This window comes from Staurois parvus, unplaced genomic scaffold (genome assembly GCF_062004578.1).
Source record: "Staurois parvus isolate SC_StPar_1 unplaced genomic scaffold, SC_StPar_1.0 ptg000698l, whole genome shotgun sequence".
NCBI classification, from domain to species: domain Eukaryota; kingdom Metazoa; phylum Chordata; class Amphibia; order Anura; family Ranidae; genus Staurois; species Staurois parvus.
The window spans coordinates 7,661,580-7,674,318 of record NW_028318494.1 but is presented as its reverse complement, the minus strand read 5'-3'; the positions used below and the strand labels follow the sequence as shown (position 1 = coordinate 7,674,318).

General features: G+C 42.8%; 2 protein-coding genes across 3 annotated transcripts in view; one reads left to right on the top strand and one right to left on the bottom strand.

The window, feature by feature from the left end:
- The window catches only part of PEX11A (peroxisomal biogenesis factor 11 alpha), a 29,441-nt gene extending 23,400 nt beyond the window's left edge, over positions 1-6,041 (bottom strand). The window contains exons 1-2 of one of the 2 annotated variants that reach the window (XM_089653106.1): positions 5,905-6,003; positions 4,041-4,095 (exon numbers count right to left, since the gene is read on the bottom strand). In XM_089653106.1, the coding sequence (XP_089509232.1) occupies positions 4,041-4,065 (25 nt within the window). In that variant the 5' untranslated portion in view covers positions 4,066-4,095; positions 5,905-6,003. Of the gene's footprint in view, positions 1-4,040; positions 4,096-5,904 lie in introns of both variants that reach the window. The other variant, XM_089653107.1, reaches the window with a different exon arrangement.
- A 47-nt stretch (positions 6,042-6,088) lies between these two features.
- Positions 6,089-12,739, top strand: part of WDR93 (WD repeat domain 93) — a 105,317-nt gene continuing 98,666 nt past the window's right edge. The window contains exons 1-3 of the mRNA XM_089653105.1: positions 6,089-6,226; positions 7,411-7,744; positions 12,365-12,566. Coding sequence (XP_089509231.1) covers positions 7,481-7,744; positions 12,365-12,566 — 466 coding nt within the window. The 5' untranslated portion in view covers positions 6,089-6,226; positions 7,411-7,480. The remainder of the gene's footprint in view (positions 6,227-7,410; positions 7,745-12,364; positions 12,567-12,739) is intronic.

Here is a 12,739-nt window from a genome sequence, read left to right as displayed (position 1 = left end):
AATCTGTAGGAGATCGGACAATCAGATTGTATAGTGTATGCAGGGTCGGGACTAGGCGGTGGGACGCTCCTCCTGCTCCTTACTGACAGAAGTGTGTGCAGTGTCACTCCTGTCAGAAGGAGCAGTGGCTGATAGCCAAATCCTCCCTCCAGCAGCAGCTTTCTCTTCCCCCCAGCCCTCCCCACATCACCTAATAATGCCTAAAACCAATAAACATTCACGTTTATACAGCTTGGAGTTGGCCAATATGCATAAAAATGATGATTTGGTCAAAATACTGACTTGCCTAATAGTTGTGCACACAGTGTATTTACTATTGCTTGCAGCATAAGGATTAAAAATAGTCAATGCAGACTGAAAGAGCGATGTTCCGCTTTAAAGGCCAGTTCACACCACATGCATTTCAGTGTGCTTTTCCTCCTGCATCCAAAAACGCACAAAGTAGGTCATATGGTAGTCAATGTCAAAGTTCACATCAGTGCTTGCAGCTACAGTGCGTTCTGGTTGAAGAAAAGAAAAAGTAGAACATGCCGCATTTTTCCTGCACAGAACTGTACTGGAACGAGGTAAAACAAACACACGTCCCTATTTGCATTGAAAAAAAAAGAAAGGGGAAAAAAATGAACCGGAACGCATCAAAAATGCACCAAAAACGTGCATACGAAGATGCATCTGAACTGCGTTTCTATGGTGTGAACCGGCCCTAAGTGGTTATAAATGCTGAGGACGGGTTGTTAAACAAAATACCCTACTAAAAAAAACACACGTATGAGTATTTGAGTCAGTACCATTGAAGTCGACTGAGTCAAAAGCACACCACAAACTTTTTTTCAAAAACGCACTGCAGGAAACTGCATAGAAGTGAAGGGGTCTCATAGTGAAAAAATGTTAGGTGGATTGCAGAATGTTTCTGAAAGTTTGCAAACACACTAAATTACACACAGATGTGAACCTAAGTTTAGGACAGGTTCACATCTACGCATGTCGGGAATGCATGAAAGCTCATGAGCTTTCCTGACACGCACAGAACTGAGCGGATCTTTAGGAAATGCGCGGCAGTGCCATTAATTAATAATGACACCTCCAAGTGTCTGCGGACGTGCTCTGTGAACGCGTTGGAAAATATTTGGAATCAAGGACTTTTTCTTGTGTGCAGGACAGCTCTGTGTGTGACGCACATGCGCACCTGTAGATGTGGACCTAGAGCAGGGGTGGGCAAACTTTTTGACTTGAGGGCCGCAATGGGTTCATATATTGGACCCGGGGGCCGGACCCATAGTAATTCATCCCCCCTATAGTAATTCATCCCCCATATAGTAATTCATCCCCCCTATAGTATTTCATCCCCCCTATAGTAATTCATCCCCCATAGTAATTCATCCCCCCTATAGTAATTCATCCCCCCTATAGTAATTCATCCCCCATAGTAATTCATCCCCCATAGTAATTCATCCCCCACTATAGTAATTCATCCCCCACTATAGTAATTTATCCCCCATATAGTAATGCATCCCCCATAGTAATTCATCCCCATATAGTAATTCATCCCCCATAGTAATTCATCCCCCATATAGTAATTCATCCCCCATATAGTAATTCATCCCCCATAGTAATTCATCCCCCATATAGTAATTCATTCCCCATAGTAATTCATCCCCCATATAGTAATTCATCCCCCCTATAGTAATTAATCCCCCATATAGTAATTCATCCCCCCTATAGTAATTCATCCCCCCATAGTAATTCATCCCCCATATAGTAATTCATCCCCCATATAGTAATTCATCCCCCACTATAGTAATTCATCCCCCATATAGTAATTCATCCCCCATATAGTAATGCATCCCCCATAGTAATTCATCCCCATATAGTAATTCATCCCCCATAGTAATTCATCCCCCATATAGTAATTCATCCCCCATATAGTAATTCATCCCCCATAGTAATTCATCCCCCATATAGTAATTCATCCCCCATATAGTAATTCATCCCCCCTATAGTAATTAATCCCCCATATAGTAATTAATCCCCCATAGTAATTAATCCCCCCTATAGTAATTCATCCCCCCTATAGTAATTCATCCCCCATAGTAATTCATCCCCCCTATAGTAATTCATCCCCCCTATAGTAATTCATCCCCCATAGTAATTCATCCCCCCTATAGTAATTCATCCCCCCTATAGTAATTCATCCCCCCTATAGTAATTCATCCCCCCTATAGTAATTCATCCCCCATATAGTAATTCATCCCCCATATAGTAATTCATCCCCCATATAGTAATTCATCCCCCATATAGTAATTAATCCCCCATATAGTAATTCATCCCCCATATAGTAATTCATCCCCCATATAGTAATTCATCCCCCCTATAGTAATTCATCCCCCCTATTGTGTCAATTCACTTACCTTTGCTCCGCGCGTTCCTCTCGCCGTGTTCCCGCGCCGTTCCGGTCTTCAGGGCGGACTGTGAGAGGAGCCTAGCTCCCCTCACGTTCGTCACGCTGCCGCGCCTACATCCTGACAGCCAATGTTTGCCACGCTCCGCGGGCCGGATTAAAAGGTCCGCCGGGCCGTATACGCCCCGCGGGCCGTAGTTTGCCCATTGCTGACCTAGAGTAATACCTGTGCGTTTTGCAGAAACAGACTACAATCCATTTCCTAAAGATCTAACAACCTAACAACTAACCTCCTCCACTCCTCCCACCACTCCATCCCCCACAGCCATCTCCTCCTGTGCCACCTTCCCCTCCCTCCTAGATTGTAAGCTCGAAAGAGCAGGGCCCTCGAACCCCTCGTGTATTGTACTGTTACTGTCTTGTCTCATGTTCTTTCCCCCTTGCTACTGTACAGCGCTGAGCACACCCTTTGGCACTATATAAATACTGTATAATAATAATAATTTAACATGATTTTCTATGGGACAGGTCCACATCTCCGCATTTTCACCCGGTGCGTATTTTGGAAAGGATCAGGGACTTTTTGTAACCTCCCTAGCGGTCTGATTATGTCTATATTTCTGTGCTCAAAGCGGTACTTTTTTTGCATGGAATATGTTTTTTTTTTTTATTGTAGGCCTGTAATTCTTAGGAATAACTCACTGAAATCTGTCCGAACAAGAGTCTAGTAAACATCCCGGGTATGATAAAATTTGGAACACGTAATCATAAATTATAATATAATAAATAATCATAAAAAATAATAATATAATAATAATACATTTAATTCAATAATATAATCAAACCAAAAACACTGAAATTTGAAATATAGCGCCAAGTTCGCACATCGCTGAGCAAAGTCGCAACATCGTTTTCAGTGTCTGATGACGAATTTCCCCCACGAATCATTATCACTCAATTCTGCAAGTGGTTCTGATTTACTATCGCTGTTCTCTAGCCGGTCTAAAACCGCTTTTGACCTAAAGGGACACTTTTTGGACGCCATGGACTTTTCTCAGTTTCCAGGCAGAAAGAACAGTAAATATGCAGGCAGGGCGCAGGACAAAGCACTCGGGACAAAATGTATGTGAAATGGTTTGATACAGTAATGTTATACTATGTGATTTTAGTGAATGTCACTTTTTGTCATTTTCAAATTTCCCGCCGTTCCGTCCCTCATATGTCCCGACGTCGCAGGGAACGGAACCCAGATGACAGATGCCGGCATCGGCCGGAGGACATTGCCGGGGACACTGCAGGAGGGACATTACGGGAGCGCAGGACAAGATAAGTGAAGAAACTTTACCCCGAGCGACACTTGGGAATACCTCCAGGGGAGGTTAAACGCAAAATGTTGCGTTTTGGTACAATACACGTCAATGGAGACGCTACAGAAATGCAAGTAGTGAGCTTTTGATGCGTTTTAATCTGGCCAGCAGCAAGTTGGAATAAAAAAAAAAAAAAAAAAAGCAAAACGCATCAAAAACATGTCAAACACGCATGTGCAAAAAACACAAAATGCACCGCAAAAAGCACTTCAGAAAGTGATCAAATGCAAACTGCATAGGTGTGAACCTAGACTAAGGATGGTTTCCTGGTTTACCAATATCCTGTGTGCTTTCATTCATATGACGGTCTTCCCCTGCTGCAGTGTTAGCCTGGGGAAAAAATAAAACCTGCGATAAAACAACATAAAAATGTGTGTCCAATCACACTCAGAGCTCTGTGTTTACAAAACACACAGAACTCTGTGTACAAAGAACAGTGATCTGGCTGTTTATTCTCCCTGCAAAGCTTGGAAGATAAACAGCCAAACTGAAAAGCAAAAGCAGCACATATTACACATTGTTAGGCGCACAATGAGCCCCTTGATTGCCCCTAGATGTTAACCCCTTCCCAGCCAGTGTTGTCAGTACAGTGTCAGTGTGCCGTATTATTACTGATCACTGTATTAGTGTCATTAGCGATGCCAGTGTCAGTTAGTGATCCTCCCAGATAGTGTCTCCTAGCGCCAGATTTCCCGCCACACTATCACAGTACAAGTCACTGATCATTGTTATTACCAGTATAGCAACACAGCTGTGTAAATTCCAGTATCTATCCCGTAGTTTGTAGACTCAGAACACACAAACCAATTCATATACACCTTACTGGGAATTGGTTTTCTTCCCAAAGACGTGTAGCAGAACACGCGTTGTCATTTATGAAGATGTCTGATTGGATAGAAGTATCAAATATTTATGTTATTTATAAAATATTGTTTTTTTTTCCAAAATTGTTGGTATTTTTACATTTATGTTTTAAAAATTGATCAAATACCACAAAAAGAAAGCTCTACTTGTGTGCAGAAAAGGACGTACATTTCATTTGGGTACAGCGTTGCATGACAGTGCAATTACCAGTAAAAGTAGCACAGTGTTGAATAGCAAAAAATGCCCTTGTAATGAGGGGGGGAGGGGGACCTTCCGGAGGTCAAGTGCTTACGTAAGGTCAGTTTTTTAGTGAATTAAGTACTATTGGAGACAAATGTCGCAGGAGCAGTTTTAGGGGAAAAAAATCCTACGTTATTCACCTGTCAGTGACATGTGCCCTCTGTGTGTACAGGACAGGACTCCGCACACAACCAGCTCACATGTCTACTCCACATACTGCAGCCAGGAAGATCCTCATCATGCACATAGAGCCCCCCCCCCCCCAGATCAGAGTCCCCCCACTTACAGATCAAAGTCCCTGCTTACAGATCAGAGCTCCCCAACGATCGGAGTCCTTTTACATATTAGAGTCCCTCCCTAAAGATTGGAGCCACTTTACATATTAGAGTTCCTCCCTACAGATCAGAGTCCCCCCCATGATTGGAGACCCTTTACATATTAGAGTCCCACCCTACAGATCAGAGTATCCCCCCCCCCCCCCCCCAACGATTGGAGCCCTTTTACATATTAGAGTCCCTCCCTACAGATCAGAGCCCCCCCAACGATCGGAGCCTTTTTACATATTAGAGTCCCTCCCTACAGATCAGAGCCCCCCCCCCTCACATAATCTGGAGACCCCACCATACATAAGCGATGGGATGGTGTCTTTTGGTCAGATGCTCAGTTCTCTTTTCCTGATCACAAGCCATGTGTGGGGAGAATGCGGGGCACATACATCACCATCCGTCACACCACTACAATACATATATTTTTTTTTTCTGCCACAACCAATCAGATTGGATCAATCACACCTGTCACAACCTATCCCTGCCGCCACATGTCTGCCTGGATGGATCAGATTGGATCATTGGGTCTCATCGCAGCATGTATGCCCATTTCCTCTCCACTGATTGGCTCAGAGCTCCGACAGCTACAGGTCTTCTCCATTATATAACCAGAGCCAACCACTCCACACCTCCTCACCGACCCCCTCCGCTCAGACTACCTGAGAGAGACAGAGGTGTCACCAGGAATGTACCCCCGGTCTGTACTCACCTGCACGGTGACACCTCCCACCACATTCACAGCCGTGTCACCGGAGCCTCTCACTGCATTCCCTGCCTGCGCGGCCACGCCTCTCCACCTGCCCTACTCAGCGTGCGCGCTCCCGGGAGGAGTATCATGTGACCCGACTCCGAACCTGCTCACTGGTGCGTGCTATTTCCTAGCCCCGCCTCCGGTGCTCATTACTCCGGAAATGGGTACATGCTGCTTCCGAGATCGCGTGGTTACCATGGTGACAACCATCAACAAGTCGGGACTCATAGGGATGTTGTGTAGAGGAAATGCTGAGTGTGGATGAGAAGAGCTGTGACGGGTGAGAGACGTCCAACTATTCTATACCATCCCCATACAGTGACGGGGGAGAGACGTCCAATTATTCTATACCATCCCCATACAGTGACGGGGGAGAGACGTCCAACTATTCTATACCGTTCCCATAGAGTGACGGGTGAGAGACGTCCAATTATTCTATACCGTTCCCATAGAGTGACGGGGGAGAGACGTCCAATTATTCTATACCGTTCCCATAGAGTGACGGGTGAGAGACGTCCAATTATTCTATACCGTTCCCATAGAGTGACGGGTGAGAGACGTCCAATTATTCTATACCGTTCCCATAGAGTGACGGGTGAGAGACGTCCAACTATTCTATACCGTTCCCATAGAGTGACGGGGGAGAGACGTCCAACTATTCTATACCGTTCCCATAGAGTGACGGGGGAGAGACGTCCAACTATTCTATACCGTTCCCATAGAGTGACGGGTGAGAGACGTCCAATTATTCTATACCGTTCCCATAGAGTGACGGGGGAGAGACGTCCAACTATTCTATACCGTTCCCATAGAGTGACGGGGGAGAGACGTCCAACTATTCTATACCGTTCCATAGAGTGACGGGGGAGAGACGTCCAACGATTCTATACCATTCCATAGAGTGATGGTGGAGAGACGTTCAACTATAATATACTATTCCCCCCCCGCTTCATCAGGTGACCCCAGCAGAGTTCCCCTCCCCTCTTTGCATCAGGTTTTCCCAAAAGAGTTCCCCTCCCCCCGTTGCATCAGGTGTCCCCTGCAGAGTCCCCCCCCCCCCATTGCATCAGGTGTCCCTGGGAGAGTCCCCCTTTACATCAGATGTCCCCAGGAGAGTTTCCCTGTACATCAGATTTCCCCAACATTTTCTATTCTATTCTGCAGCCTAAATAAGAATTATCATCTTATTTCATTTTTTTTACCTTACTGTATTTATTGTAATATATTTCCATTTCTAATTCGCATTTGACTATTTTATTAAGAATGCGTTGAAATTCATTACTGTTGTGATTTGTAAATTCGCAAACATCCAAATCTCTGAATAGTGAAAATTTTGTCCAAATTCCGATTAGTAACAAAACGAATTGCACATGTATATGCATAAAATTTCCATACCTGTAATTCTTCCACTTTCTATGTTTTTCCATGTAGAACTTCTTTACCTATTTTTTTTTTTTTTTTTAGGTAACATCCCGTGAATTTCTGAAGGGGTCAGTTTGCAGACTATTGTATTCCCAGATCTCCAGCCTGCAGGATGCCGATTTACATTAGGAAGGGGCCCTTAGAAATCCCTCCGGGTTCCGAGAAGGACTGGGCCAGTGAAGAACATGAGGATTATTTTTTGAGGGATCCAGACCAAGCACGAGATTTGCTGCCACAGCCGTATCGCATGATAGCAAAGGTGGTAGAACTCTTGATTGACCAGACCATTGAGGTCATCGAGATACGGGAACAAAACCGTGAAGAGGAGAAACTCAAAAAGAAAACTGACATCTTACAGCCAGCTTCTGAAATCCAAGTAATTATGTTTATGGCACTACAATTTTTTTTTCAAATCAAATAAAGTTTTATTAAAAGTAAGAGAAGATAATTGTGCAGCACTTCCAGAACTTCCTCTCAAACATGATATAAACATCATCAAAAACTTGGGGCAGAACAAAAGGCCAAAGGAATACGACTCCAATTAGCAGAATTCTTACAGGTCAGAGGTAGATAATTACAGTGCAGCTGCTGCTATACCAGTTGTTTCCGATGGGCAGGAATACCACCCATAGGTACCTATTATAGAGATACAGACTCAACTTATGAGAAGTCTATCCATAACGAAGTCCACCAACTCAAACCTGGAATTTCCAACAAGCCCCAAAGATTTTCAGATTTACGGAAACAGCCTTCGTGTTGGTAAATGTACTTCTCTAGGGTTTCACCCATGCATTGTACCCACTCCATATGGGAAGGGGGGGTCAGATGATTTCCAATGGCACAGTGTAGCCCTCTGAGTTTGTAAAGTGCTCTAGCAACAGCCTCCCTAATGAGAGCTTGTAATTGAAAATCGCCTAATATACAATCTACAGGGTGTAGGATCAAGTGGGATGGAGGTTTCAAACACTGTATTTAACGTATGCACCACCCGTGCCTAGTAGATATGTAAATGAGTGAAATCCCCATGATCTCTGGAACACCTACTACAGGTGGGGGAGTCCAAGATACCCATTCTATATAGCCTGGCCAGGGTGAAGTGTGCTCTCCAGATTATGTATAGTTGCCTAAGCCTTTGTGTCACATTAAGAGAGCATTGGGGAACTACACTGCAATTTTAATATGAATTTCAATATGAATCCCCTGTATCATGTTGCTTTTAAGCCAAGTGATAAGCTGTCTTATGCTGGCTGTAATGAAACCGTCCCAGCCTGCACTTGGGTATTACCACTTCCTCGTCCCCACACCGTCCACAGACACCACCGCTGACCATACGAGACTAGACAAGACCAGTCTTGAAATAAATCAGGAAATAGACTACTTTATATTAACACAGATACAAGATATATACATTCAAGGGAACAATTCCCCCCTCCCTGCTTAACGACACAGGGCGGGGCAAACCACATCTAGCAACAAAAGACACATCAGCAGACACCCCCCCCCCCCCACCAAGCCAATACACAAACACATACATCCCATAATAGTTTGCTCCTAAGCAAGACACACAATAGAAACATGGGATACAACCACATGGCATTAAACAATGAACAACCCCCCCCACCCCAATATTAGGACATTTCACCCTGTATCCCTAACAGACACAGGGTGACTTACACATAATAGGGATATGGGGAGCTGAGGCAGGAGTCTCCCCACCTCTCCACAGTGAGCTGTGTTCCATGGGCCCCCCACCCAAAGTGACTCCCGTCACACTGGCCATACACTGCAAGATTTCTCTCGTTCAGTCCCTCAACCTGAATGATAAAAATCTACTGCTTCCCCCATCCACGCTAAACAGTGTAGATGGAAGAATCTTCTGCTATTGTGCTCTACCACCGCCAATGACTGTTAGAATTACCAAACAGTAGCTTCATCTCATTGGATGCAGCTGCTGTTCAGTCAACATTTTTCTATCCAAATCCTTAGATTTTCATATCAATGGCTGTCAGGTGGGAGGGTACCAACATGGCCACCCATGCCTTGAAATTTAACTTGCTCATCAAGAACCATCCAAAATTTGCTTTGTGTATGACCATCTTTAGGTTGATCTTACTTTTCCTGGCTTCTTCTGCTTGCTATGCCATCTCTTCTGTCCTTACCACCCTAACAACCCTTTGTTGGCTGGATGTCTCCAATCCATATGTGTGTGTCCTGTGGACATATACAGTTTGTTTCATTCTGAATCAAAATTCGAACAAAATTTTTGTTATTCAAAGATTCAGATGTATATGAATTTCCGAATTACAACTAATTTAAACAAATCTAGCATATTGCTGACTATTGTTGATTTCCTTCAAAGACTGCGTGTATTAGTGTTAGAATAGAGCTGTCTTCCAAAATTCGAATATTGAAAAGAATAGAATGGAATAGAATAGAACAGAAAATAAAGAAATAGAAAAGAATAAAGTAGAATATAATATAGCTGTCTTCCAAAATTTGAATTTAGAAAAGAATAGAATGGAATAGAGTAAAATAGATTGAATTGAAATCAAAAGAATAGGCAATAAAATAATAGAATAGAATATAAAGGAATAGAAAATAATAGAATAGAGAAAAAATTTAATAGAAAACAAAAGAATAGATTCGAAAAGAATAGAATAAAAAAAAAAAAAATACAATCGTAAGTAGCCATCTTCCGAAATTCGAATTCCGAATACAATTGAAAAAAAGAAAATATAGTTGTCTTACGAAATTTGAATTTCAAATAGAATAGAAAGACTATAGGAATTTTCCCAAATTTGAATTTCCGATAGAATATAGCTGTAGAATAGAACCAGCTATTCTTCTATAGAAGAGAACCAGCTATTCTTCACAATGAATTTGCATTCATTCTATTTTTTTTTTTAATTCAAATTTGACTCGAATATTTCTAATCCATTGGAAAAATTCAAAACTAGTAAACAAAATTAAATTTTTTTACGAATGCAACTAAACAAAATTAGTAACTTAACTAATCGAAACGCAGGTTTTTGCTATGCACATGTCTAGTGTCCTGCTGAGGCTTGCTTCCACCAGTCTCCTCTAGCTTTGACGTTGCCTTGTTTAATGCTGCTAGTACTTATCTCTGGCTTTGCACTTTTTCATACTTCTTTACAGCTTCCTTTGTTGCTCACTAGTTTCATCGTTCTTTGTTTAATTACTTCCGGCAACCTTTTTGCCTAGAGGTACCACCCTTGAGCATCTACTCCTATTTTGGTACAGCTGGTGATCACCTCTGGCGAACATTTTGCCTGGAAGTAGCACCTTTGAGTGTCTGTTCCTTGGCTTACTCTTTGTTGATTCTCCTTTACCTATCTGAGATGACGTTTGTTTATTGTTTCCTTTAGGGAAACCATTCTCAACCAGGGTTCTGTGGAACACTAGGGTTCCTGCAGAGGTGACTTGGAGTTCCTTGAGCTGTGGCTAACTGACCTCCCATCTAATGATGTGTTCATAATTCCAGGTCTAATGCCACTTGGCTGAGCCAACAAGGGTGATATTCTGGCCATAACTGGAAGTAGTACATCCTCACCAATATAAGGGGCATTTTTCCAATGACACCTGATGAGCAAATATTAGTGGGGTTTACCTGAGGCATGAAAAATATATTAAGGGTTCATTTTGGGTAATAAGGCTGAGAAAGTCTCCTTTAGAGTGTCCTGATCTGGCCAAAGCCTTTTTTTGCCATACTTCTCTTCTGGATCACAGGAATTCACTTATTTCTGCACCCAGATTTAGCCAATGGGTGAAGTCTGCTGACGTTACAGAACCAGTCCAAGTTCAGCACAGATCCCAACAATAATGTTGAGATTCCTGTAGATGCCTGCCCAGCAGCTGCCTTAGCCTTTCACCGCGTCACTGAAAGACTAAGACAGCCACTCCTGCCCCTTCCACAGCATGGTGTGCCAGTGAGAGCTGGAGGGGCAAAGCAGAGAGTGTTGACTGACAGTCTCTTTTCAGAGAAGACGGAGAACTGAGCAATCAGCGGTTATTTGATCGCTCAGTTCTCAGTCTTAGAGCTGGTGGGGGACAGCTGCAACATTGGACTGATGCTGCAGCCACTTAGGTAAGTATGTATGTTTCTCCTTTAATTAGTTCCTCCTTCTGTCTTTACCCTTAATGTTACCTAGACCTCATTCAATTAACTTGTGCTCAGTGGCTGTCCAGTTTTCCGTAGGTTCTAGGATCCTTGGCTACCAAGGGTTGAACAGTCAGACCTAAGGCCAGCAGAGTACTGTTGAAATCTGGTAGTTCATAAATCAAGATTTGCATTGATATGCATTACACTGCAAATTTGCACTATAGAGCAGCCATTCTAAATCATTTTTAACATGGAGGAACCCTTGAAATAACTTTCCAGTTTCAGGAAACCCCTGCTAATAGTCTCTATATCTACAGATCATGGTGCATGAGCGTGATGGTCACTGGGAAGGATGTTCCTTATATTTGTGGTTATTGGGAAGAAATCCACCCCCCCTTTCCCCTTCCCCTTCCAGATAGCTAAAAACAATTGTTGCTGTCAGTACTCATTGCTCAAGGAACCCCGGGCAACCTATATAGAAATCCACAGAACCCTGGTTGAGAAAAGCTGCTATAAAGTAATACTGTGGAGAGTGTTCCTCCCAAAAAGAGATTAGAACTATAAGAGCCTGGTGAATCCCATCCATCCTCCGAGTTCTCAGACAGCCATGTATTCCTGGCCACACTGTGTTGCTCCACAGATTAATCTCCTGAATATCATATCACGGATTGCACATCCTAAATATGCCAAGCTACTTGTTTTATGGGGCAATAGATGCTGTATATTGGTCGATCTATTATTTTTAAAGTGCATATAATCCATTTAGCTTTTTTTTTTTCAAATAAAAAAATCTGATACATGATTGTGTTCCTTTTTTTAATATATTTTTTTCGCTTATATCTTCACCTTTTGAGATGTTTCTTTCATTACTTTTAGGTATCCAGAAGAGTTAATTGTGTTTCTGCAGGGACAAATGGATCGTTTTTATTTGTCGGCCTTTCTGAGGGTTTGATGGTTTACAGCTTGTCCGGTGGAGACTGGATTTGCGGCTGGGAAGCAGATAAATTGGAAGTGTGCAGCCTGAGTGTGTGCCAAGTGAAAAATCAGACCTACCTTGTTGGCACGGTGGATGACATGGGTAAACATCTGTCCTACATACTGTTAACATGAATACTTAAAGTAATACTAAAGGTTCAAATTAAAAGAAAACAAACAAAGAAAAACCAAACAAACATGTTATACTTACCTGCTCTGTGTAATGGTTTTGTACAGAGCAACCTCAATCCTCCTCTTCTCAGGTCCCCCGCCAGT